This window comes from Parasteatoda tepidariorum, chromosome 11 (assembly GCF_982258835.1).
Source record: "Parasteatoda tepidariorum strain Cologne lab strain chromosome 11, Ptep-v5.0, whole genome shotgun sequence".
NCBI lineage: Eukaryota > Metazoa > Arthropoda > Arachnida > Araneae > Theridiidae > Parasteatoda > Parasteatoda tepidariorum.
The window spans coordinates 19,554,100-19,578,786 of record NC_141765.1 but is presented as its reverse complement, the minus strand read 5'-3'; the positions used below and the strand labels follow the sequence as shown (position 1 = coordinate 19,578,786).

The following is a 24,687-nucleotide window of genomic DNA, read 5'->3' as shown; positions in this document are numbered from 1 at the left end:
TGTTGGTAGTTTTGAAGTTTATATATTTTCTTGGCAAACTTCAGTTTTTGACGGTTTAAACCAGTATTATACCCTTGTCATGTCAAAAACCGCTTTTTGACGTCAAAAACCCAACCCTGGTTATTATTATTTAGTCTGTTAGTTTCAAAATTTTTATCAATGTGTAGCATTGTTTTGTCCAAATAAATGTTAACCTTTTTCATCATGTAAATATTGATGGTTTACTTGTGCTCTCAATAATACAGCAACCTCATAATATAATGATCATCTTTTGGAACACCCTGGTTATGCCGAGATTGACTATAATAATAAATATAGACTAATAATATAGATTGACTATAATAAGAGGTGTAAAAACTGTTCTACTACCTGCCATAATAGAGTAATCTACTACAATTACCTCTATGGCATGCTTAGTGGGCAACTGTCTGTTAAGTTATGGCAATAGTGTGTAGCAAATCAAAATATACGCTGCCTATATATTTTATGTGAATAATAATTCTCTTTATTTAATCTACCGGTATTAATACCCATTGATTTCACTATTCATTGTTTCTAACAGATTTTTTTTTATTTGATAATTATTATTAATCATACTGTCTGTCAAATATTGTAGGTTGTGGATATGGCTGCAGTGCTGGAAGTTATTACAGCGCTAGAGAAAGCTATTATAACCAAAGAAGCATTAGAGGTATGGGTTTAATTTTTATAAAATGCTTTTTCTTTAGAACTAAGCTAAAAAACAAAGCCTTTGTCTCTATTTCTGGGTGAATATTCTAATAATGCAAAATAAAATAAATGAGAAGATTTCATATGACGAGGAGTATTTTTAAAAGTGCACATTTATTTTTATTGTTAATTGCCCCTAGAAATATAAAAAAAGTACTGGTTCACTCGCAATTTTTGACCATTGTTATCAACTTGAGGTTTCTTGTTCATGTCTTTTTTTTTTCAATAAAATTTTTTTCATGAAGATATTATATGTACTAAATAATTATCAGATCCAATATTTATGTTTTTAAACTGTATGAAGTTAAGAATATGAATGTTATCTTTGGTAACTATTTTATTTATTTTGTCTAAATTATATTATTTGTAATTTTGTTGGTATTAGTGCACTTAATTGTCCTCATTTGCCCATTTCAATGGTCCTAACAACCAAGAAGGAAAAAACAATTAATGTCCATTTTTCACAAAAATGATTGGTTTGTCATCTGTTGCAGTTTGTGGATTATTTGGTTTTGAGAAATCAATAACTTGAAAAATCGATCCTCCGTGAAAGTTATTACTGGATAGTGGATTATATGCATTAAAAAAGAGCAAAATATGCACTAAAAACTAGAAATATGCATTTAAAATTCAAAGTTCAAACTTATTTAAATACTACTACTACTTAGCTTTCCCTTACAAAACACAGTTGAAACAGATTTTTTGCTAATTGGAATGTAATATTTCTTACCAGAATCTGCATAATTCTGATTTTAAAAAAAGGTTAAAATAACAGTATGATGAGCGAGGAAAAAAAATCATTGCATTTTCCAGGCAGATTTTACTAAATTGAATAATTTTTGTTACAATGCACAACTAAATGTTCTTCAATTCTCAATAGAATACTGATGTTGTGTGCCATCAAAGATCATTTTAAAAGTAGAAAATGATCTTTCCATGTCAACAGACATTATTGTGCAAAATTTGTAAAATTTTGTACTCATTGATTTCACTTTGTCAGGAAGTTCATTTCCATTGAGAACATCATTTATCTTCACTGCTTCAAAACCTGTATTTTTGTTTCCGTATTTTGTTGAAAAGGAAATGGTGAATGAAACGCCATTTTCCTTTTCAACTGAGTCTGGAAGAGCACTGATGCATTGTTGAATTCTTTCAACTTCAAATGTGGCTTCAGCTAGTTGAATGCCTGTTTCAAGCTTTATTGCTCTACTTAAAAACGAAAAAGTGAGTTTCAATTATTGCCGAGTTCTTTTGCAAAGAGATCCTAGTAATTCATTTGCAGCATAAACCGAAAAAGCACTTAAAAAACATCCACAACTGATTTGATTGTATCAAAATTATTTGCGTAAAAACTTGCAGCCATGTACCCTACCTGGTTATCACGCTAGAGAAGTAAGGCAAATTGGGATATATTTCCTATACAATTTTATGTGTACAAAAGCCTTAAAAACATTTACTGAGGAGAATACTTCTCAAACAGTCTTGGCCACCGTGTGAACAGCGTTTGCTAAATATGTAATGTGCAGTTTTCTGGGATTGAAAATTCACAGTTCTGCTACAGATTTGATCCTATAGGGGAATCATTGAGAAAAGTTAAAATATCTTCAAAACCATCTCTATCAGACCATATTAATCTGATGGAGTCATTAACAAACCTTGCTATGGTTGAATGATTGACTTTTTCAAGAGCTTTGCTAGCTAGAAGATGTGATTAAGTAGAAACATCGTCCATCTTTCCACAAATAAAATTAGCAATGTAGCAACCAAACTTACCTGTCATCTCATAGACTTCATTCCATATAGAGCCATCTCCGTTACCGGTATCTTGTCAAATATCATCTAATATTTCGTTATATATTGGTTACAGGTAGTTCTTTCTTAGTCTTCATCAGGAATGTTCTGCCTGGTACAATATTTTTTTTTTTAAAAAAACTACCTTAAGTTTAGATTATATAACATTTTTAAAGAAATATTGCTGCTTACTAAGGCTTTTCACAAATCACTTTCCTTTTTAGCTGCTTGAATATGAATGATTATAAACTTTGAACAAATCCTTTTGTATTCTGTTTTTTCTTAGCGGAGTGAACATTAGTTTTTATATGTTGATCGATCTGGTGCTTCTTTTTTCACAAGAAATATGTTTTTGACAAATTACACAAAATACAATTTCCTCATTGGTCGTGAGGTTTTTCTTATAAGATAAAAAGATTTAAAGATTGGGCAGCTCTGGCAAGCAAGGCACGTTGACCAGAGGTCTATTGTACCCGAACCCCATGATTAGCATGAAAGCCCTATAGCTGAGATGAAATTCAGCAGACACCTTACAGGAACGTCTTGCAGTTCCCAGGCATTGACACAATGTTGCCCTAAATGCTCAAATCTTTGAGCAGAATAGACCTCACAATCACAGAGTATGTGTCGTGATGTCTCTTCTTCAAGATGACAACCTCGACAAAGAGAATTGCAGGGCATCAAGTGCTGCGCATTTTGCGCCAAACCGGTATATTTGCGCATTACTGCGCAGAAACGACATTTTATGTTAAATTTGCGTCGAATCTGTGCCAAAAAATTTTCGGGGACCAACTAAACATTGCCAAATTTTAATAGCATAAAAAAAATTTATCTCTTGTTGATTTCATCGTTATTGAAGTGCCATCGTCTTCGTCAATAGCAAGCTAATGGCCTTCTTGCACTATTCTATTTATAGATTAGTACCATGATCTTTGAATTAACTAGGGGACCATCCACTGAGTACATATTTTCAAGTTGATCCTCAGAACAGTCAAGAATTACAAAGCTTCATAACTTCAAACTTTCCATCTCCCTTTTATTCATTTCATTTAATAAAGATAAGAATTAATTGAGTTTCATAACATAAATTTTTTATCTGAGGGACCTTCCACTAATTGCATATTGTTTTTAAATAATTATTTTACTTTATTTATTGTTTTTACTAATTTTTTTTTTACTTATTGCATTTTATTGTTGTATTATTACCTTCAAAATTTTCAGTGCTCTTATTTTGTTTTAGGAAATAACTTAATAATATTTAGAGGCAAGATTTTAAATAAGTATGAAGAGAGGGGGTTTCAATATTTTAAATGCAGCAAAAAATCTTATGTTTTTAAGATTTTTCATTCAAAAATACTTCAATTCATCTTTTAATGATTTGATTTAAAACAATTGATGTAAAAAACTTTAATTGTCACAGATTTGTTAAATATTATGAGTGTAGAGACAATATAATAATTTACTTCTGACAAATTTTTTTTAGCTTCAATACTCATTGTATTTGCATTTAAAAATTATTTAATTTTTTTTAATCATTTCATTAATGAAATACTTTATAAGTAACCAATTTTAATAAAAAATTATTAGGGGCAATTGACTAATTTACATTTGTAATATAAATTTATTAAAGTTTTCTTAATTTGCTGAATTCTTTACATATTTTTATAAATTTGGTATAATCAATATTAATCTTGTTAATGTTTTGTTGAATATGCTATTACAAATAACATTTATTTAAATTTTAAGAAAATTACACTCAATGACCTTAAATAATAGTTAAATTAATTACAGTTATGAATTACTTTTTACAGAATTAAATAAAGTAATTATTAATTTAAAAAATAGTGTGAGCCATTCAGTATTGAATTTAAATTTCTTTTGCGAAAAGCTTTTTTTTTTTTTTTTTTTTTTTTAAGAAATATTTCGGCAATATTAAATACATTTTTAGGTCTTTTAAAAACTGAAACACCATTGATTCACTTGCTGTATGATGAAATGGTGTTCCTAGTTAAAGCATTGTTAGGGCGTTTTTTGAAGAGTTCTGCTTTTCATGTTTCTCGGGAAAGGACTTAAAATCATTGGATGTAGAAAACGCAAAAATTTGGCAAAATTAAAATTTAATAGATGTTGGACTAGATACCACAAAGGCGATGACATCCTTATCTTCTTCAGAAAAAAAAAATTATGTATTTACTACTTTTACTTGGCATGCTCAAAAAATTTATTAAAAGTATTGCCTCTTAAAAATAGGTTACTGTACCATCTTAAAGTGTTGAATCCTGTAATGAGAATGGAAGAAACTTCTATTAAGTCAATAAGATATCTGGCAATAGTAACCCCATCCATTATAAAGCCTGGAGAGGCATCTTTGTTACTAGATGAAGGGACAAGGTTACATGGGGAACCAGAAAGTTATTCTTCTGACTCAAATGAATATGCACAGATTGATGTGTTTTGGAAAAACTATTTTGTGAAGAAAGATAATTTTGGGAAATATCGAATATCCTCATATAACATAGCTCTTTTGTGCGTACCACATGGGAGTGCCGATATTGAAAGAGGTTTAAGTGTGAACAAAAAGCTATTTGACAATAAGGCAAGTTTAAACTTGCATAGTGTGAATGGTTTGAGAGAAGTTGTATCATATATCAACAAAATAAGGGTTTAAATAACTTTAAAGTTGACAAAGATATGATTAAAGTTGTTCGTGTAGCATTTAAAAATTATTCTGCTCGATTAGAGGTTGAGAAAAAAGGAAAGAAAAAAGCGAAAAGCTCGAGACTGAGGAAAGCAGATTGAAAGCTGCTGAAATTTATATGTAAAAAAAAGAATTGAAGGCTTCTCGGGATCTCTTAGTCGCAGCTGAAAAAAATATTAAAGATGGGTAAAATAATAAAGACATATCGGTTATAGAAAGCGGACAGATCCTCTTATCTGAGGCTAAGTCGAGGATAGCAGAATATTTAACAGCATTGGAAGGTACCAAAAAGAAACTTAATTTGTTAATGCAGGGACCTTCAAAAAAGTGTAAAAAATATGATATGTTATTAATGAACAAAATTAAAAATTCTTGTTATTAAATTCTTGTTTTAATTCTATTTATTAACTATGCTCCAAATCTTTGTTTTGCTGCTCCAAAATTGCTTTTTTGTTGCTCCAAAGATGCTCCAAAACCATGTTTTGCCACTTGAAGCCCCGGAATTGGATTCTATTCCCATTATGTATAGGTGTCTTCTGAGGATGCAGTGACCAGTAAAAAGACCAATGATCTTCCTTAGACTATTTCTATTAAGCTTTAAAAGCTCTTTTTGATGTGCACTAGGACAGTCGCGATTTAGCTCCTTAGCTTGTCTCTGACCATCAGCAGCCCGCCATTGCTCATGGGCAATTTTGCCATAGAGTTTGAAAATGGACGCCCTAAATGAGGTGGGAGAAATTCCTAGTGCAGGTTCGAGGCCCCAGAAAATTGCATTAGAGCCAGCTCGTGCCTCTTCATCAGCTAGCTCATTTCCACCGATACCCATATGTCCAGGTACCCAATCCAGGGATACCTTGTTATGAGTGGATAAGTCACAGAGGACCGTGAAGCATTCCCACATTATCAAAGAGGTGAATTTACACCTTGACAGTGATAGGAGAGCAGCCTGACTGTCAGAACAGATGCGGATGGTCGTATTTTGATATCCCTTGTCTAAGCATATCTTGCAGCACAAGATAATGGCATAGACCTCTGCCTGAAAAACAGTGGCATAATTTCCCAAAGAAAGTGAAGTTTGGTACCATCATTGGAGCTCTAGATCCCTGCTCCTGATTTAGCACCTATCTTTGAACCATTAGTGTACCATATTAGACATTTGCCTTTAAGCCACCTAGGAGAATTAAACCATTCTTCTCTAGTATGAAAATGGATCTTAAAGGGCTTGTGAAAGGCATATTTTAGTGACCTGTAGTCAGTAGGCATGATGAAAGAGGGTATATCCACCACTTGTGAGACAAGATGTCCCCATGACAAGTGTTTGAAATACTCTTTCCATAGGCCAAGGTGCATAAGACGCTTTATGCCTGTCTGAGCTTCAACTTCAATGCATAGGTTCAATGGAAGAAGCCCAAGTAAGCTCTCTAAAGCATCTGCAGAAGTGGTCCTAAGACAGCCTGACAGGGCTACACAGACCATTCTTTGTAGTCTATTAAGATTAGACCTTGCGGAGCTCAATGTAGTCCTCGGCCACCAGACGATTGCGCCATAAGTGATGATAAGACTGATAATCATTGAGTATATCCAGTAAACTATTTTGGGGGATAATCTCCAGGTTCTACCAATAGCATTTCTGCAAGACCAGAAAATCTTCCTGGCCCTGCTGGTACAGTATTCAAGATGATAACCCCAAATTAGTTTGGAGTCAAAATAAACCCCAAAAAACTAGACTTTCTCCGCGAGTTCCAATTTATGGTCCAGGTAGTACACATTACTAGGCCAAGTTGCCTTTTTCTTGTGAAGACTGCATAGCTTACCTTGGATAGGTTAACTAAATTGGGCCTGATAAGGCCTGAGTCAAAGCACCATCTAGCTACTTCTAGAAGTGCATTATTCATGATATCAGAGATTGTTTTACCATGTTTGCCTCTGACAACAATAACACTGTCATCAGCGTACCCGATAGAGGGAATGCCAAGATCAGTTAACCGAACTAACAAGGAGTCCATTACCATACACTATAGGATAGGGGACAAAACCCCTCTTTTGGGGCACCCTGCGGTTGCATGCACTTTCATGCTTGCGCCGAGTAAAGAGAAACAAACATACCTAGAGAATAGCAAGTTAGCTATCCACCTGGTAATTGCTGAGTTTATGCCTCTGTTCTTAAGTGCATTGATGATAGTCTCAAGAGGGACTTTATCAAATGCACCTTCAATATCAAAGAATACCGTAAGAGCAATCTCCTTATCTGATTGATTTCTCAAGCAGGTAGGAGAGCTCGTATAGTGCGGTGTCCGTTGACTTGTCAGGTTGATAGGCATTCTGTGTGGAGGACAGTGGCCTATCTATGAGTACACTGTCTCTGAAGTATCTGTCAATCAGCTTTTTGATAGCATTCAACAGACAGGAAGTGAGGCTGATTGGTCTGAAAGATTTAGCCTCAAAGTAATTTTCCTTACCTGGTTTTGGTATGAAAACTACCCTGGTATTCCTCCAAGAGTGAAGTATATACCCAAATGCTATGCAGGATCGTAAAGTCCTGCATAGAGTAGGGGCTAGTATATTAACCTCCTGAATAAGCATCATTGGTATGATATCATCCATGCCTGGTGACTTTTAGGGCTTAAACGACTTTATTGCCCATACAACCTTCTCATAGGAAACCTCCATCTTAGCGGCCTCCCAGTCATTCCTACTTCAAGTAGTTGTGGGAATTATATGTAGATGTTCATTCTCTACAGGATGAGATCCAGGGAAGTGTGCTTCGAGTAGTTCTTCAAGAGCCTCTTCACCTGATTAACTGTATCTTCCGTTTGTAAGACGGATGGCATTTAAATTGCAATTAAAATCTTTAGTAAGAATTTTTGCAATCTTTGCGGTGGCAGAAGTAGTGTTAATACCATCGCAGAAAGTCTGCCAAGAGCGACGTTTAGATGCTCTGATAGCCTTATTATAGGCAGTTAGAGCATTTCTATAGGACTGCCATTCTCCAGATTTCTTTGCTCTGTTAAATGACTTCCTACATTTCTTACGTAATTTACTAAGCTCAGAAGACCACCAAGGAACTCGCCTTGGGGAACTAGTAGACGTAATATTACATGAAATATGATATGAATAGAGTATGATCTGTTGCACTTGGTCAACAGTCCACTCATCTGTTGCACTTGGTCAACAGTCCACTCCACATCATTAACATTGTACTTACCAGAGAAGCTCCCTATCCTCCTCTCCAGAGCTGCTCTAAAGGAACCCCAATCAGCTGTTCTGGGGTTCCTCCTTATGACCTTCAGTCCTGAGAGGCCTTTAATAGAAAAAGTAATTAGTTGGTGATTTGAAGCAGTAACTGCCCCAAATACCTTCCTATCAGTAATGTAATCTACTGAAATAGAGATACATAAAGTAAGGTCAATGACTTCCCTTCTGTTACTTGTAACAAAGGTAGGTACATTGCCTTTGTTAAGGACATACAAATTAAAATATAAGATATATTCCATATGTGCATCTCCCGCTGGTTACAATCGCTGATACCCCACACTGTGTGGTGAGCATTTGCATCACAGCCAAGATTAATCTACAGCTTGAACCACAGTGGCCAATTAAAGCCCTAGTAGTTCCTCATAGGGGAGATAGGCTGAAACTATGACGAAGTCAGAAATTATCTCATTGTCATAGAATTTTAGCTTTTCAGCAACTAAGTCCCTGTCAAGAAAGTTGACAAAATTAAGGGCATTTAGATTAGACCTAGCCACAATGCAAGCCCTGGGAAGGTCACAACGTGTATCATAAAAAAATATTGAAACCTTTAACGTTGAGGCCCATTATTCTACCCTTGCGGGTCCAAGGCTCTTGTATAAGAGCAATATCTAGTTCTCCATCATTCAATCTTTTGGCCATGAGGCTAGAGGCAGCAATGCTATGATGGAGATTAATTTGACCAACCTTGATTATAGCCATTGGTTAGCAGTATGAGTGAAACCAGAATGGCACCTATCTATTCTGGTTATCTTTAGAAGAGAAATCTTCCTTTAACAGCTCTATTGCTTCATCAATACCAAGCATAGAGGCTGGTGAGTCAGGTTGTAAGGTTACGTCTGACCCCCAAGTCCAACCTAAGCTCTGAAAAATCAAGAGCCCCAATTGAACTTACCTTGGAATCAGGGGAATTAGCCTTCCAAGGTTCATCCTCCTGTTCCATGTCCTCTTGAACATCAGGTTCTACAGAAAGGTCCAATGTTGTTGGAGCCTCTACTGCCTTTTTCTTGTTAGGATTGTGGATAATTTTAAAAACACCACAATCCACTCCAGTGAGTGCACAAAAGTTGGTCCTCACAATATCTACCACGTCTTCAGGCTCCACCTCATAGATTTCAACCCTGGGTTTAGTCTCTGAAGATGCCGCAAAAAGGTACTTAGATCAGAGAATTGCTCTCTAGTCTTGAAGGCCACCTTCACAGGCTTCGGTAGCTCATCAGCACTTAAGACTTTAAGCATGAGCACTCCCAAGGATCTGTTATTAAAGTGGCCTTTAATCCACTCTACAGTGTACGCATTACACTGCAGTACCAACGCTCCTCTGAGAAGGTAGTTACTATAGATCTCAGACATCCTTTCACCACCAGGGATTGTGTCAGTCTGCGCTAAGATCTCTTTCAGTATTTCATCAGAGTCTTACAGAGAAAGCCTGTCCAAAGGAAAGTCCTTCCGGACGATGGCAATCTTGATTGACTTTGCAGCACCTGCAAAAGAAACTCCAGATTGGAGGCTCCCAGTTGGATCCTACTCTCCAGTTCCGCTATCCCCACTAGGGGAACCACTTCCTTGGATTGGGCTTTCCTCCCAGGAACATCATCCTCCCTGGGCTTCTTTCCTGTATGAATTGGCACATTGGGTGAGGGCGTTGCATCAGAAGACCTAGGTCTCTTAGCTCCGCCTCTCGCTTCAATGGCCCTCAATTTTCTAAGCTTTTTCTTCCGGCTTTTGGGACAATCAAGTAGCGTCAGACACACTGTCCCCCGAGTACCTCTGGGGACCAGACTCCTACAGAGGAAGGGCCTGTGCCTTTGGACTCCTCGCCGGCTTTCAAAGTAGACTGCAAAGCAGCGGTATTAACACTGGGCTCACCCAAGGGCTTACCATGTACTACTGGAGACTGTAAAGAATTTTTCGAACAGGAACCTCTGCCTAATTCCTGAACGCATCCCTTTTTAACAGGTGCGACAGATGATGCCGTATCATAAGCTTTATTTGTGCTCATCATGTTTGTTTGCCTGTCATTTAGTTACCCAGTCAGGGGTATCCAGGGAGCACCACGTGGAGGTGGCAGGCATTACCCCCCAGGGTTTTCCCATAGTCTGTATCTTCATTAAAGTTGATTTAGCCAACTTAATTTTCAGCACATCATAAAGTTCAGCAGTCAAAAATCATACGTTTGAAGCTTCACTAACTACGCAACTTATTCAATCTTATCTATCAAAGTAACAAGGCCTCAGTGTATTAGGATAGCAGCTATTTCTGAATATCTATTAAATCTACCTATTAACTAATCGGTCAAAGGAAATGTCTTTCTCTCCCTAACAACTTTATTTATTCGTCACAAAGGTGTCAGCTTGTAGAACACCTGGCCATCCCTTTCTGAGGTTCTGAACAGAAGAATGTCTAGTTGAAATGGGCCCTCTGACACACATCTCATTTCTTGGTCTTTTTCGTGTGATTGCAACCAACCCGAGCCAGGCTCGAACAAGTTAACCCTTTCAGGTGATAAGGACGCCAAAATAAAATAGAAAATGTCCTATCCTTATACTAGAATAAATAGAATAGTGATAGGTTTGGTCTTAGGGGGGGAAACATTAAATGCTACAAATATTCATTTATATGCATGAACGGCAGAGAGTGCTAAAATATACAATTGCACATATCCACTGTCTAGTTACTATGCAGTAAAAATGTATTGTACTGTGCAAAAAACTTTTCCTTTCCATGTGCAAAATTGTTTTTTCTCCCAATCAGCTTTTGTGAGCATGTTTTTCACCCATGGTCTTCTTTCTTGTAGTCTGAATTTTTTACAAAATTTTTTAGTGGTCAAGAATCAGCTAACCAACTTAGATTTCAAACATTGCTTCAAACACCAGTTTTTAATTTAATCATATTTGGATTCAATAAATTTGTTTGTAAACTTAGAATTTTATTTATCTATACAGTGGTGGCCAAAAGTGTGGACATTTTTTGAAAGTTTCATGTTTTTCAACTTTGTGTGCTTGTAGAATATAATAATTTTCACTTAAATACAAACGTTTATATATCAAATTGAAGGTAATTTAATGATAAATACAGTAAAGTGATACTTACACAATCAATACTTAGTAGGATAACCCTTATTTTTTAAGACGGCTTCTTTTCATCGAGTGAACGAGTGTTTGGAGTTCATCTTTCGTAATCACATGGTGCCAAGAATCAATTATAGCTTCAATAAGCTGTCTTTTATTGGACGTTTTTTTCATACAAGAATTTTCAAACGTCGCCGCAAATTTTCAATTGGATTGAGATCAGGGCTGCTTCCTGGCCATGGTAATATATCTATGCCTTTATTTTGAAACCATGCTTTGCATACTTTTGCTGTGTGGCATGGAGCTGAATCCTGCTGAAAAATAAATGATGCGTTGTTGGGGAAGAGATCCCTGATGGGAGGTATGCTGGAAGGGAATCGAATTTTCTTTTATCTTTACTTGTCTTTTCAGTTTCCTTTGATTCATACTGCTTTACAAGCTAGTGCTTTAATTTGCCTTTATCGCGTGCACATTCTATCCTAAATATGTCTATGTCCCCTCTACCTACCTTTACATTTGAAAATAATTGCAGTGGAAACGCGGAATTTAGAAAAGGTACTAAATCTAAACATCGTACATACACTTATGGACTTATTGCATTGAAATGAAATTTATAATAATAATTTAAGAAAATAACTCAATGTCTTACAATGATTATATTTAATTTAAGGGTTAATATTATTTGTAAAGTGAATTAAAATAAATCCCTTTTAAATTTTTTTTTAAAAAAGAATTATTCATTTTTATATTTTCTACAGCATACACCCTCATGCACCGAAAGTTGCGGGGATGCTATTTATGCCTTTAATATTAATGTACTTTTTGTTACACAGGGATTTTTAAAAAATTAATTTTTTCCACAAGATTGTGATGTTTTAAAGAAAAAATAATTCAAAAAATGACTTTCCGCAACACTATCTCCTAATTAACTGTCAAAACCTGTATTAACCTATTAATTATGCATAGAGTAATAACCCATTAATTACATGTTTAATACTTTTTTCACAGAATGGTTGTGGTATAAAAAAAATTTAAAAAATTACCTTCCACTGCCAGAACACTATCACTTAATTATCTGTCAAAACCTGTATTTACCCATGAATTATGTGTATTTCTGACGAAAAATTTCTGTGTATAGCTAAAATTTAGCTTGTAATTATTCAAATTTTCCTGAATCATTTGTGAAAATGTGTTGCAATTCTATTTACAGTAAGAAGGAATCTTGTAGCACTTCCAAAAAATTTGAAATAAAAGTAAAAGCAAAATAGGAAGAATTGTGCAAGTTGTTTGAAGTTTGGAACTTAGCATAAACTGGCAAAGTAGAAGCTCTAAAGGGTTTTTTGTCATGTAAATGCCCTTTTGACTGCTTCTATAGAATAATACTTCTTGCCTACAGCAATTCCTAAGATAAAAATTTTTTATTTGTTTTAAATATCTTTCCCTCTTTTAGTGTTTTATTAATTCAGTATCAAAAGTTATAGAAAATGTTAAATGACATTAATTTTGTTGCTCCTTAAATAAATATTTAAAATTTAAATCAAATTGAGCTTAATTCATGTTGTAAAAAGTACAATTAATATATCCATATAAGTGACCTGTAAGAAAAAGTTTTTTTAATGGAGCAATGATTTTGAATTTTTGAAGTAAAAAAATACCTGAAAAGTGCACAAATGTAATGATCAAAAAAATATAATTTTTGAAAAAAATTTATTAAAATGTGTATTGCTTCTTGTGTATACCTACTTTTTTCTGTTCATAGAATAACTACTGATGGATCTTGGGATCCCTTTTAAAACCTGTTTAGGGCATATTTGTAATTAAAAAATATTTTTAAATTTTTTTTTTCTGTGCTTTGATCTTTTAGTTAAAAAGTATTATCCAAGAAAATTAATTCTAAAATTACCTATTTTCTAGTGCTTTTTTTAGACTGTGCTTGTTCGAAAATTTAATTTTATTCAATAAATCAGACTGACTTTATTATTCTCTAAAAACTAAAATAGCTTGCTGAATTAAAAAATTGTATTCTGTTTTTTCTGCGTCAAAAAGGGATAAAAATATCTGAACTGAAGCTAAAAAGTTTTTGGCAATCTAAGAGGTCAACAGAGAAAAGAGTTATTCGTTATATTTGTCCTGTCTATTGGTTCAGTCTGAAATTTGTTTCTTGAAATTACGATGGATCTCATTTAAGAGTTTTAGCTATAAAATCTTAATTGTATGTTGCATAACATATGACTAATTGAATTTTTAACTGATGTTAAATGGTTATATTTCAATTTAAATATCTTTAATGATGTCTAAAGAAAGTGTGATTAGATTGATTGTTATTTATAAGTGTAATGTATCTAAATTCTTTTAGATTTTTTTTCTATTTAAAGTTCGTGGGTGTACTATATATTAAAAATAACTAACAAAGTTTTATAAAAAAAAAAAGTATAATCAACTTGTGAATTTTTCTTAACTGATATTTAGAAAAATCATTTTTGCACATTAATTTATTTTCAAGATATTAACATTTAGTGCACCACCCTTAAACACCTTTTTATAAAGCATGTGTGAATTGCTTTTTAAAATTTATCTGATATTAGTGTATACTTTCAACTGTCTTTGACTAAGATTTGATTCTGTATCACTTGTGTGTCAAAATTGGACTTATTGGTTTTTTTTTAATATGTTTGCTTTTTTTTATTGTTACAGAGAACCAGGATTGGTAGATACATAAATGAATTGAGAAAAAGGACTAATAACGAACAATTAGCACGGCGAGCAAAAGATCTTGTGAAAAGCTGGAGGAAACTTCTTCCACAAACACAAGAACGAATAAATGGTGAAGATACACATAACAGTATTTCATCTCCTGGAAGCATGACTGTATTAGGACCAGGACCTGGTCCAGGTTTTGGTCCTGGACCTGGACCGGGAAATAGAACTATAAAAATATGTGCATCAGTGCCTGGTACGCCAAGGTATAAAACCTCAAGTCCATCGATCATAATTGAACGTTCTTCTAGTCCCTATTTCTCTAGTGCCTCAAATAGCCCACTATTAAATTCTGCTGTGTTTCAGGGATCAAATTTATCATCTATGCCATCTAACTATGCACCCCTTAAAGTTGGTTGTCAACTAAATATCCGAACAGATTCAAACTCTATTATTAATAAAAACTTACTAATTGTAAGCAATCAAAGTAAAAATATGCAAGTCTTTGCACCTCTTAGTCCATCAGATCTTAAGGAAAGTAGCAATATAACATCTAGTGGAATATGTACTGCTTTACAGAAAAGTTCATCCAATGTTAGTCCTGGGCGTAAGAGTAATTCTAGCTCTATTAGTCCTTCCATCAGTGTATCACAAAATATGTCGCCAATATTGGCTTCTACAAATGCCCATTCCAGCTTGGACATTGCTAAAACTAATGCTGCTAATAAACGCCTACGGAAAGAAAACTCTTATAGCAATTGTTCATCTCCTGAAATAATAGAAGTGATCACTCTTGATGATTCTCCTATTGGAAATGGTATGAGCGAGGTTAATGAAAATGTGTCACCTAGTGAAAGTTCCATTATAATTAATTCTTCTGTTAGCAATTCCAATTGTGTTACAAGTGAAAAATCTCTAACTACAAACTTAAAAACTACAAAGCGAAAAAGGAGCTTTGATAAAAATGAGCTTCATGAAAACAAGTTAGGAGATGTCTTAGCTTCCCTTCCTTCAGGCTCAAAACATCCTAAAGTAAAAACAACTCAGCAATTAATTGCTGACTTGCAAGCAAAAAAAGGTTTAAATACTGTACTCTCTCCTAATAGTCTAACCTCAATTGACTCTCTTAACTGTTCTGAAGCTGAAATGTCACGAACAAAATCTGAGTTGTTAAAAAAGTTTTTGATTCAATCAGCTAGGAATGAAAACAATGTGAGCCCAATAAATGATTCTAGTATATCAAATTTAAGTGACTACAATTCACATCTTGTTTCAGATGTTCCTTCTGTGATAAATACTAACTTGGAAGTTTCCTCACGCATTTCTTTTCCAGATCCAGTTGATGAGGAAATTAAAAGCATACTTTCAGCTTTGCCTCCAATTAATCTAGCTGAAATTGATCTTGAAGAGGCCTATTCTTCACCAAGCCAATCTGTGTCTGTGACAGATGATTTAAATAAGTTGCAAAATTCCTGGGAGTTTGTGAACGGTATTTATGATTGTCATGGTAATTGGAAGTCTTGGGTTGAATGCAGTGAACAAAGATCTTACCTAGGGGAAAGCTTTCAAGTAATGCCTTATGTAAATACTGATTAGATAATGAATTGTTCTATGGTGAAGTCAAGGAATTGATTTCCTTTTTTAATACCATATAAAGGAACCTTTCTGATAAAGAGTATATATTTCATATGGTTTAATGATGTGATATCTAAAATTAATTTTTATATCTATATTTTTTGTTACAGTTGCAGTACAGCACATTTTGCCTTCCTTTTTTTTTCTACAATATCTTTTAACTGGTTTAAGTTAAATGTTTCCTTATCAACATTAAACTATATTTTTCTTCTTAAATGTTATTTTTATGAAGTGAGTTATGCATTGTTATTTGTCATTCCACTTTCGAACTACTATGTCCTTTATGTTTGAAAACATAGATTCTAATTTTTCTATCTTTTTAAGTGGTGATGGCAATTGAAATTAAATGATTTGTTAAACTGTCTGAATTAAAAATATATTTTTTCTCTGACATTCTTATCTGTTTAACTTAATGGATGGTTAACCAAATAAAGCTGAGCAAAAAAAAAAATTTGGATTAACATTTCTGGTATCAAGTTTACATCAAAGCCAGAATTCAAATTATTAGGAATTGATTAATTTATGCAGATTTATTGCCTTATAAATTCTGTCTTAAAATTTCAAACGACAGAGTTAAAAAAATAAATAATAATCCGGAATAAATAGCTTAATTAAGCAATTACATCTGAAACATAGTAACTCGTTTCTTTGATTAATTGTAATTTTTTTTTTTTTTTTTTTTCAGTTCTGTTTATAATTTAAGACATGATTAAGTTAACCGAACTAATAATATCTTGTAAAATCTGCTCAGAGAAAAACTTATTCTACCGAATGTTTAGAGGATGTTTCACAAAACTTCATTTAGTTTTAAGAATCTTGGTTATTATCTATTAACCATCCATTAGACTTAATCCGGGGTTGGTATAAATTTTTTTTTAATCAAGATTTTTTTTACTTATTTGAATCTAGATTTTTTTATATATATTTGCCTTCTAAGCTCTGGTAAAATGTATTAATATTATACCTAGGACAATTATTAATTCTAACTAAAGTGGTTAAAATTATTATTTAAATCTTGCAAATGAATTGCTCTGAATAAATGCAGTCCATAAGTTTTATTCAAGCTCATCAGCACCCTAATGAATTTGTAAAGACCCAATTTGTCAGTCAGATATTAAAGAATATAGTAGTTTAGATAAAGAAATCAATTATTCTTTACAGAATCTTTCATTTTTTAATAGAAAAAAATGAATATTTAGTGTTTAAAAAGTGCTTTAATTTAAATAAACAAAACTGAAAGATTATAATTGAAATATGTTTATTAAACAGCAATTTAAAGTTAATAAAAATTTATAATTTTAAATTATCACTTTTATCATTAAAAAAAAATTTCCATCAATGAAATCAAACATAGAATTAAAAAATCCACAATTTAACTAATATATTTATAAATTAAGTGGCATAAAAACTATTTTGGACAGAAATGATTTTGAAAGAAAAAAAAATCAGGTTATTTTAATCATGCCAACCCTGTTAATTTCCCTGTTACTTCATTTAGGAATCATCTGTCTTTACTTATAAATTTCCTCTGATCTGAATTTCAGGGAATTTTTTATACATTTATAATCTTAAAAATTACTTTCATTCAAATTTATTTAATTTTTTTCTGGTTAATTTAGAATTATATTTTTCATTTCTTAAACTATGTAAATTTCTGTTGCTTTAAAAGAAAAATTATATTTTAAAATGAATTCTATGGATATATTTATTAGTCAATTGTATTTCAGATGTATTAAATTTTTTAAATTTCTTTTATTCTAGTCACATATAGTTGGGATTTTTTTTTAATTCAATTAACTTTTATTTGAATACCCAGTCCTCACCATTATTAAGCATTAAGTTTTTTTTCTTTCTTTTTTTTAATTAAGTAAGGTCTTAATTTTTGTAAAAACCTTTAGTTGTGCATTGTAGTTTTGCAAGCTATAAAATCAACCTTTTTGCGAAGGAAAATTGGTATTATCACTTACAAAAGTAAATAGTCTGCATTCTTACTTTTCAATTTACATATCTATAAAAAATGTATTTTAAAGAAAAGTCAGACTACTTGATTGTTTACTTTCCTAATTTTCTGGGAGCAAAAAACTTCAATTCATTATGGCTGACTATGCATATTAAAGTGCCATGTATTTGCCTTTATACATGAGTAGGAAATTGAAATATCAGGAAAAGTTCTATTTTGTCATTGATGTTTTGGTACAAATAATTTTAAAATATTTTACGATTACATTCTATTCTTTAAATCTCATATTGTTAAATTGCTTTTGTTCTCTTTATTAATAACTTTGATTTATTGAGACTTCATATAGAAAATCTTAAATTGTGCTTTTTTTTCCATTAATTTAATACTTCCTATTTATAACACACTGTGCCTGTAGTTATTATTAGTTGGCTGTTAGTATTTCAAAAAGATATGTTGGTTTATAGTAGTCAAAATTATCTGAATTAGAGATCTGGTTTTTGGATGTTTAAAACTAGTTTTTAAACTAATTTTTGGCCAGGCATGTTTTACTTTTAAAAAAAAAAAAATTTAAATTTTAAGGATTACTGCACACTATTTGAAACCTTTGAAAAAAGTTTAAGTGTTTGCTGAAAATGATAAGTTTTAATGGTGAGTTTTCGAATTTTTTACAGTATTTTTCCTTTTGCTGATAATGTCCTTAATAGTGCTGCCTGCATATTATTCCTGACATTTATGCTGTTTCAATACTGCTAAATTAAAAAACATCTATATGCCTTCATATTTAAATATTTTTGACAATATTTAATAACCTTCATATAACATCCTGAATGACCAGAATAATTACCTTTTTCAGAACTTGTCTTTTACATTTAGAATTTTCAATTTTAACAAATTTGTTAGTGCTAGCTTTTTTTTTATTTATTTAAACTATCTATATTTTTAGTTTCATTTTTAATTGATAGTTATACAATTTGTGTTTTTTATTTTACATAAAGCAAACAAATTTATCTTTGTTTATATAGTTACATAAAAAAAATTTACCAATTAATCATATTGCACGTACTGTTATTTTACTCATTTTACAAGTATCTCCAAATGAATTTTATTTAAAATTGCAAGACTTTTGTTCTGTTAAAATTTTTAGCTTATGAACTATAAGTTATTTATGCACACAGCTATAAGTGATGCTGAAAAAAATAACAGAATTACTCCAGGTATCAATAAAAGCCTATTGCAGTGACTTCAAAATGTTCAGTATTATTTCTAGTGTTGTCACAAATGTTATTGTAAAATGATTTATTGCTCTAGAATTTAACCAGTGCTCTGATTCAACTGGTTCAGATATCAGTCTTTAAGATAGGAAAATTTGAAATATATATCCTAAAAATTTGAATCCCAAATAAATTATATAAATCATTTTTAAAAAATTAATGTGCCAGTTTCGAAATGGTTTGAAACCAGTACTACATTCAACTTTGTTTTGGGATGTACTGTATTTTAGCTTTGAACCTTTAAATCACCCAAATCCGACCTACTCTGATAGCTTTTGTATTTAATAGGTAACATATTGCTCTAACAAATACTAGGCAATATTTTAACAGCAACAATGTTTTAAGAAACAAGAAAAAATCCTTAACTTTTATTAAAAGTATGCTGTCTATAAGTGGAGTTTTGAGATACGTTGTTAACCCTATCAATTCATTATAGGATTCTTATATTATCGGGAGCATGTCAAAAGGTAAACTGGCAGCCACATTGTTTAATTTGTTTACTCAGTCTAATTCTATGAAAATCTATCTTTTCTGAATCCCCAGAAAAAAAGTAATTTATTTTTAAACATACTGCCTTATTTTCTTAAGAGTATAACTGCGATTAATTGAATTCCCAATATAAAAAGTGTCTACTCAAGGATTTTGAAATTGTGTACTACAGTATACTTTGTAGGCAGAGCTTCTTAGGAATGTGTGAAGCATTACAAATGGAAGGTTGAGTCAATACAACAAGCTATATTTTCGAATTGCTTTTTGAGTGTTTTGTGGAAATTCTGAAAACTTATTGCCAATCTGAATACAATACTAAAGAATTCTTAGGTGAAAAGTCTCTTTTGTTGGAAAAGTTACCTTCCACTATTTTGCACCAAATCAATAAAATAAATATTATATTTTCTAAGTATTGTTTTATTGTGACTTTACTTATACCCTGATGCAACTAAAACACGCTCCTTTGCTCATATCTTTCGTACTGCTCCAGCAGTCGTAGACTGTTTCTGCAATTCAACTGTAGCATGAGGTCATTTAGGTTAGATAATAGTTGCTTATCTAAGAAACTTCTCTTTTGGCTGGTCATGTGTGCTATTTTCTTTCTTCACTTATGAAGAATTAATAGGCGTTTTTTCAACTATGGGCTAGAGAAGAATTTTTAACTGTCACTTTTGAAGCAACGTCTGCTGCAGAGTTTTGATCTTATAAATATTGGTGTCTATAATCATCTGAAATATTACTGAAAAGCTCTAAATGTTTCGAAGTATTATCAGCAGATTTGTAAAATTCTTTTTTTTTTAAGCTCTTTTGATTATATATTTTAAATTTATATAATATGATACAAATGCATTTTAATGTATGTCTTATATTAGTAATTCCCAAGTTTTTTGCAATTTCAAAATATTTATGTATCGAAAAACATAACTAAGTAGATCATGAAACATAAGTCTATATCAGGAAGATTTGTTTGTAACTTGTAATGAAATAATACAATTGCAATTACTTTCAAAAAATGATAATTAAAGTTTGTCCATTTATTTTGAGAAAAGACAAACAACAAATATGGATGAAGAAAAAAAGGACAACAGATAACTCCATGTGTGCAATTACTTGATAAATGCTGATATGTAATTTGAAACATTTGCATCCCTTAGTTAGAAACTAGGAAACCATTGTTTAATCAGTACATTTACATAAAATTGTCACTGAGTGCTTGAATATGAACACATAATCAGGTTTTTATCTAGCTATCCCCCTAGTATGTCTCCACCACCGCCATTAAACAGAGTATCTACTTTGAGATAATTCAGAAATAGTTCGAAGTCAAACTATCAAGCTGGTCAAGTAACAAAAAATTTTAAAATGTTACAGTTGAATCAGGAAATTTTTTTCAGCAAAGACCAGTAGTTCAATAAAATTTTGTTTCAATTGCATCAGGGTCTTAAAGAATGTTTTGAGCAAGCAACCCAGAGAAAAGGCAATAATAATTTGTGAACTGCTAGTTAACACATTGACAGATCATGCAGCTATTGCCTTGACATCCAAGACTTGAAAATGCAGTAGAACACCTACTTCTGTTATATATTTTCATTTGAAAATAGTAAATGTGTAACACAAGTTTTTAGCATTAGCTCATTATGTTAATTTCTATTTATCAATGCTGTAATATCATTTTGTAAAAAATTTCTGCTCTTTGTACTCTTTAAAAATTTGACATTTTAAGCCTTGTTTAACTAGTGTTATAAAACTTTTTTTATATATATATAAATGGAAACATAAGTATTTTAACTATAATTTGTTTTGATTGAAATAGATAATGAAAAACATTTGTCTGTCTAGTCTGCAATTAAAACAAAAATTGTGTTTGTAAAAATTTAATTACATTAAAACGATAGCAATGCATACTTACTATTTATTGATGTATTTTGCTACAATTGTCAGTTCCATTTATGTTCTTATAACAGTTTTTAAAAATCAGAAAGCAGCAATATTTCTGAACCTGTGATGAATTACTGTACTGCTCCTAGTGTTTAAAATATTTAATTCAAATTCATTTTATATATACCTTTATGTGCTAGTAGTGATCTCTAGTATATTTCCATCAATGGTTTATTAAATGCAATTTTCACAAATTGGCCTGAAAGATTTTATTTGCCTCTTTCTCTGAACCCATTAAGTAAACTGTTTATTTAAAAAAGGGGTTACCTTTTTCGAAAACTTTTAATTTTTTTAATGGCATGTATTAATTTTTTCCTATATTTTGTAGTCGCCTAAGTTAAAGTTCATTTTTCTAAGCAAGTAAATCAAGTGTTATATTTTAACCTTCAGTTGGCTAAGTTTTGTTGTATTTCACTCTTTCTTTTTTTTTCCCCCTTTAAATCTAAAAAGTTGTATTTTGTTACCAATATTGTAACAAAACACCAAAAAAGGGCTTGGGTAAAAAGCCATCTATGCAATTTATTATGAAGTTTCTCTGTTAACTTGTTATAAGTAGAGGTCTTGCATACTATGCCTGGAAAATCGTAGAATTCTTCAAATCTGTCAAGTATTCACAGTTGATTTGGATTGCAAATATTCAATTGAATTCATTATTCATATATTGATTTCATGCTTCATATAATTTTAATGATAGTTATTTTCAATGGTTACGATTATCAATTTATTTCAAGAATTATATTTAATGGATAAGCTGATTAATTTATAATCATTGACTTTCACAGAAAAATGAGTATTTTTTTTTTCTCTCTTTAATCTGAAGTGTATTGAATGTGATATAAGATTATTTTAGAAAGTTATATCTTCAACAAAGCTTTCCAAATGAATTTTTCTGCTTCAATGTTCTCCAATATTATATATTTCTAAAGATACAAATTTTAATTATTTCTTAGTTGTTAGTTATTTGTCCTATTATAATTTTATTGAACATGTTTTTAGCTTATTTATTGTTGAAACTTATGTTTACTAGCAATTTAATTTTTCCTTATTTATAACTAAGCATTTAATTTAGATTATGTAAATATGTTTCATCTGACAAATAAGGAAATCTGTTGTATAAAAAAAGTGTATATCAAGTGTTTTGTCACTTTTATTATAATAAATTACTTTTACTGTTATCTGAAGGAAATTGATTGTTCAAACAAATATTTAATGTTCATTTCTATCTGTTGGATCATATTATAATATCACTATTGTATCATTTATTTAAATAACATTTGTATCAAATGTTTTATATGAATTTGTATGTGTGTTCAGTTTTTAAAATGCTTATATTAATTACGTTAGTAATTAAATTTTTTGAATGAATTAAACTGAAAGATTATACTTCATTACTTTATCATTCATTATGTTTTATGACATTTTCTAGACTTGTGATGAATTTTCATTGAATGTTTGTGTGCACAGGACCAAAGGTTACTTACATGAATAAATAAGATTTCTGCTTTGGGCTGCATATTGATATGTTTCCTCAATCTGAAAGCAAAGAATTAAGACTTGTTTGTCCATTGAACTACTGCCAGTGTATACAATGATCATACCTACATATGGCAGGTTGATATATTATTTGTGCTTTTTTCCCCCTCCTAATAGGTTTCTTATATTTTTTAAAAATAAATATAATTCATCTTTAGTGATATTTTATTTATTAGCTTAATCTTAAAGCTTTGTAGTTGTAATAATAGTTTACCTTGCTTCGAAGGTTAATTTATAAATTTCATTTATGTTTAGTTTTTCTGAGTTGCCATTCTTCTGTCCTCGTGATAGATTTTTGTCTAATCAGGAAAATTGATTTTTTTTTTTTTAACTTAATATATATTTTAAATTTTTATATTACAGTAAAAATTATTTCACAGCATACTCGGTCACCAGAAAATTATAAAAATAATAATTTAGGATTGTAGAATAACAATTAGGAATTGAACACTCTTGTCATAATTCACTAATCTAGTTTTTCAGCTTAGTGAATGATCTCCCTAATCCTGGCTGATATGTTCAGGCATATGATTCTTCAACTAATTCGCGGAATTCTGACAAAATTTTCCCGAGATTCCCCAAAATTTTAATTTCGTTACTTCGCCAAAGAATTAATGAACTACTTAGTCAAACACAAAACTATACAATTGATAATCTAAAAAGTAATTCCGGAATGACTAACATTTAAGAGATCGTTCGCTTGAAAAAGTACTAAAAAACTACACATTGGGGGGGGGGGGGGGAATTTCTGATAATTTCTTCCAACAATCACTTGTTGTATATTGGACTGAGCTTATCGTGAGAATGTCTGGTTTATTAATGACAGAATAACGTTAATTTGAAACTACAAAAAGCACAAAAAATATTACCTAATTGATGTTTTAAAATTCCCTTTTTTTTATCTCTAAGTCTTAATCCTAGCTTTCTAAATAAAATGCAAGCCTTTAAATAAGGGAACCTGACTAATAAATAATTTGATACATTAGCAGTCTTATTCACCAATTCTTTTCTTTTTTTTTTGTCTTAATTATGTTCTACTTTTATCACTTTAGTATATTGCTAATACTCCTGTAGCTACTACTGAGTGACATTTAAAGGTCCTTCTTAAAAAAAAATTGTCCGTTCTTATGATTTTTGAAGTGGCCCTCATCATTTAATAGATAATTAAATTTTTTTTTGTGTTCATGATTGCAGAAATAACTAAAATGTATGGCTAGTTTTATATTGATTGATGATTATTGATATTGAGTTTGATAAGAATCTGCTGGGCGACAGACAAACGACCCTTGTGCACTTCCTTTTTTACTACTCTTGAGACTGCTTGAAACAACAACAAAAAAATCAAGTTCAATTAAATGACTTGTGGTTTGTCCTTATTACTTTTGATTTATACTATGTTGGTTAACCATTTCTTTTTGCAACATATTTCTTTAAATGTTTCATAAGAAATATTCAAGGAATCAAATATATTTTTTTAGAAAATTTTTTTTTATACTTTTAAACAGTTTTTTACCGTCAGCCATAGTTTTATATGCTATTTTTAATGACAGAAAATAGTGCTGAAATGTTGACTTGCTCCTTTTTTCCACTGCTATAGTTGATCAAAGACCCAGTTGCAGAAAC

At 31.4% G+C, this 24,687-nt stretch overlaps 1 protein-coding gene across 2 annotated transcripts in view; it reads left to right on the top strand.

Moving 5' to 3' along the window:
• The window catches only part of LOC107451023 (uncharacterized), a 34,621-nt gene extending 10,178 nt beyond the window's left edge, over positions 1-24,443 (top strand). For both annotated transcript variants that reach the window (XM_016066989.4, XM_087155041.1), the window contains exons 2-3: positions 617-691; positions 14,236-24,443. In XM_016066989.4, coding sequence (XP_015922475.3) covers positions 617-691; positions 14,236-15,834 — 1,674 coding nt within the window. In that variant the 3' untranslated portion in view covers positions 15,835-24,443. The remainder of the gene's footprint in view (positions 1-616; positions 692-14,235) is intronic.
• The last annotated feature ends 244 nt before the right edge of the window (positions 24,444-24,687 follow it).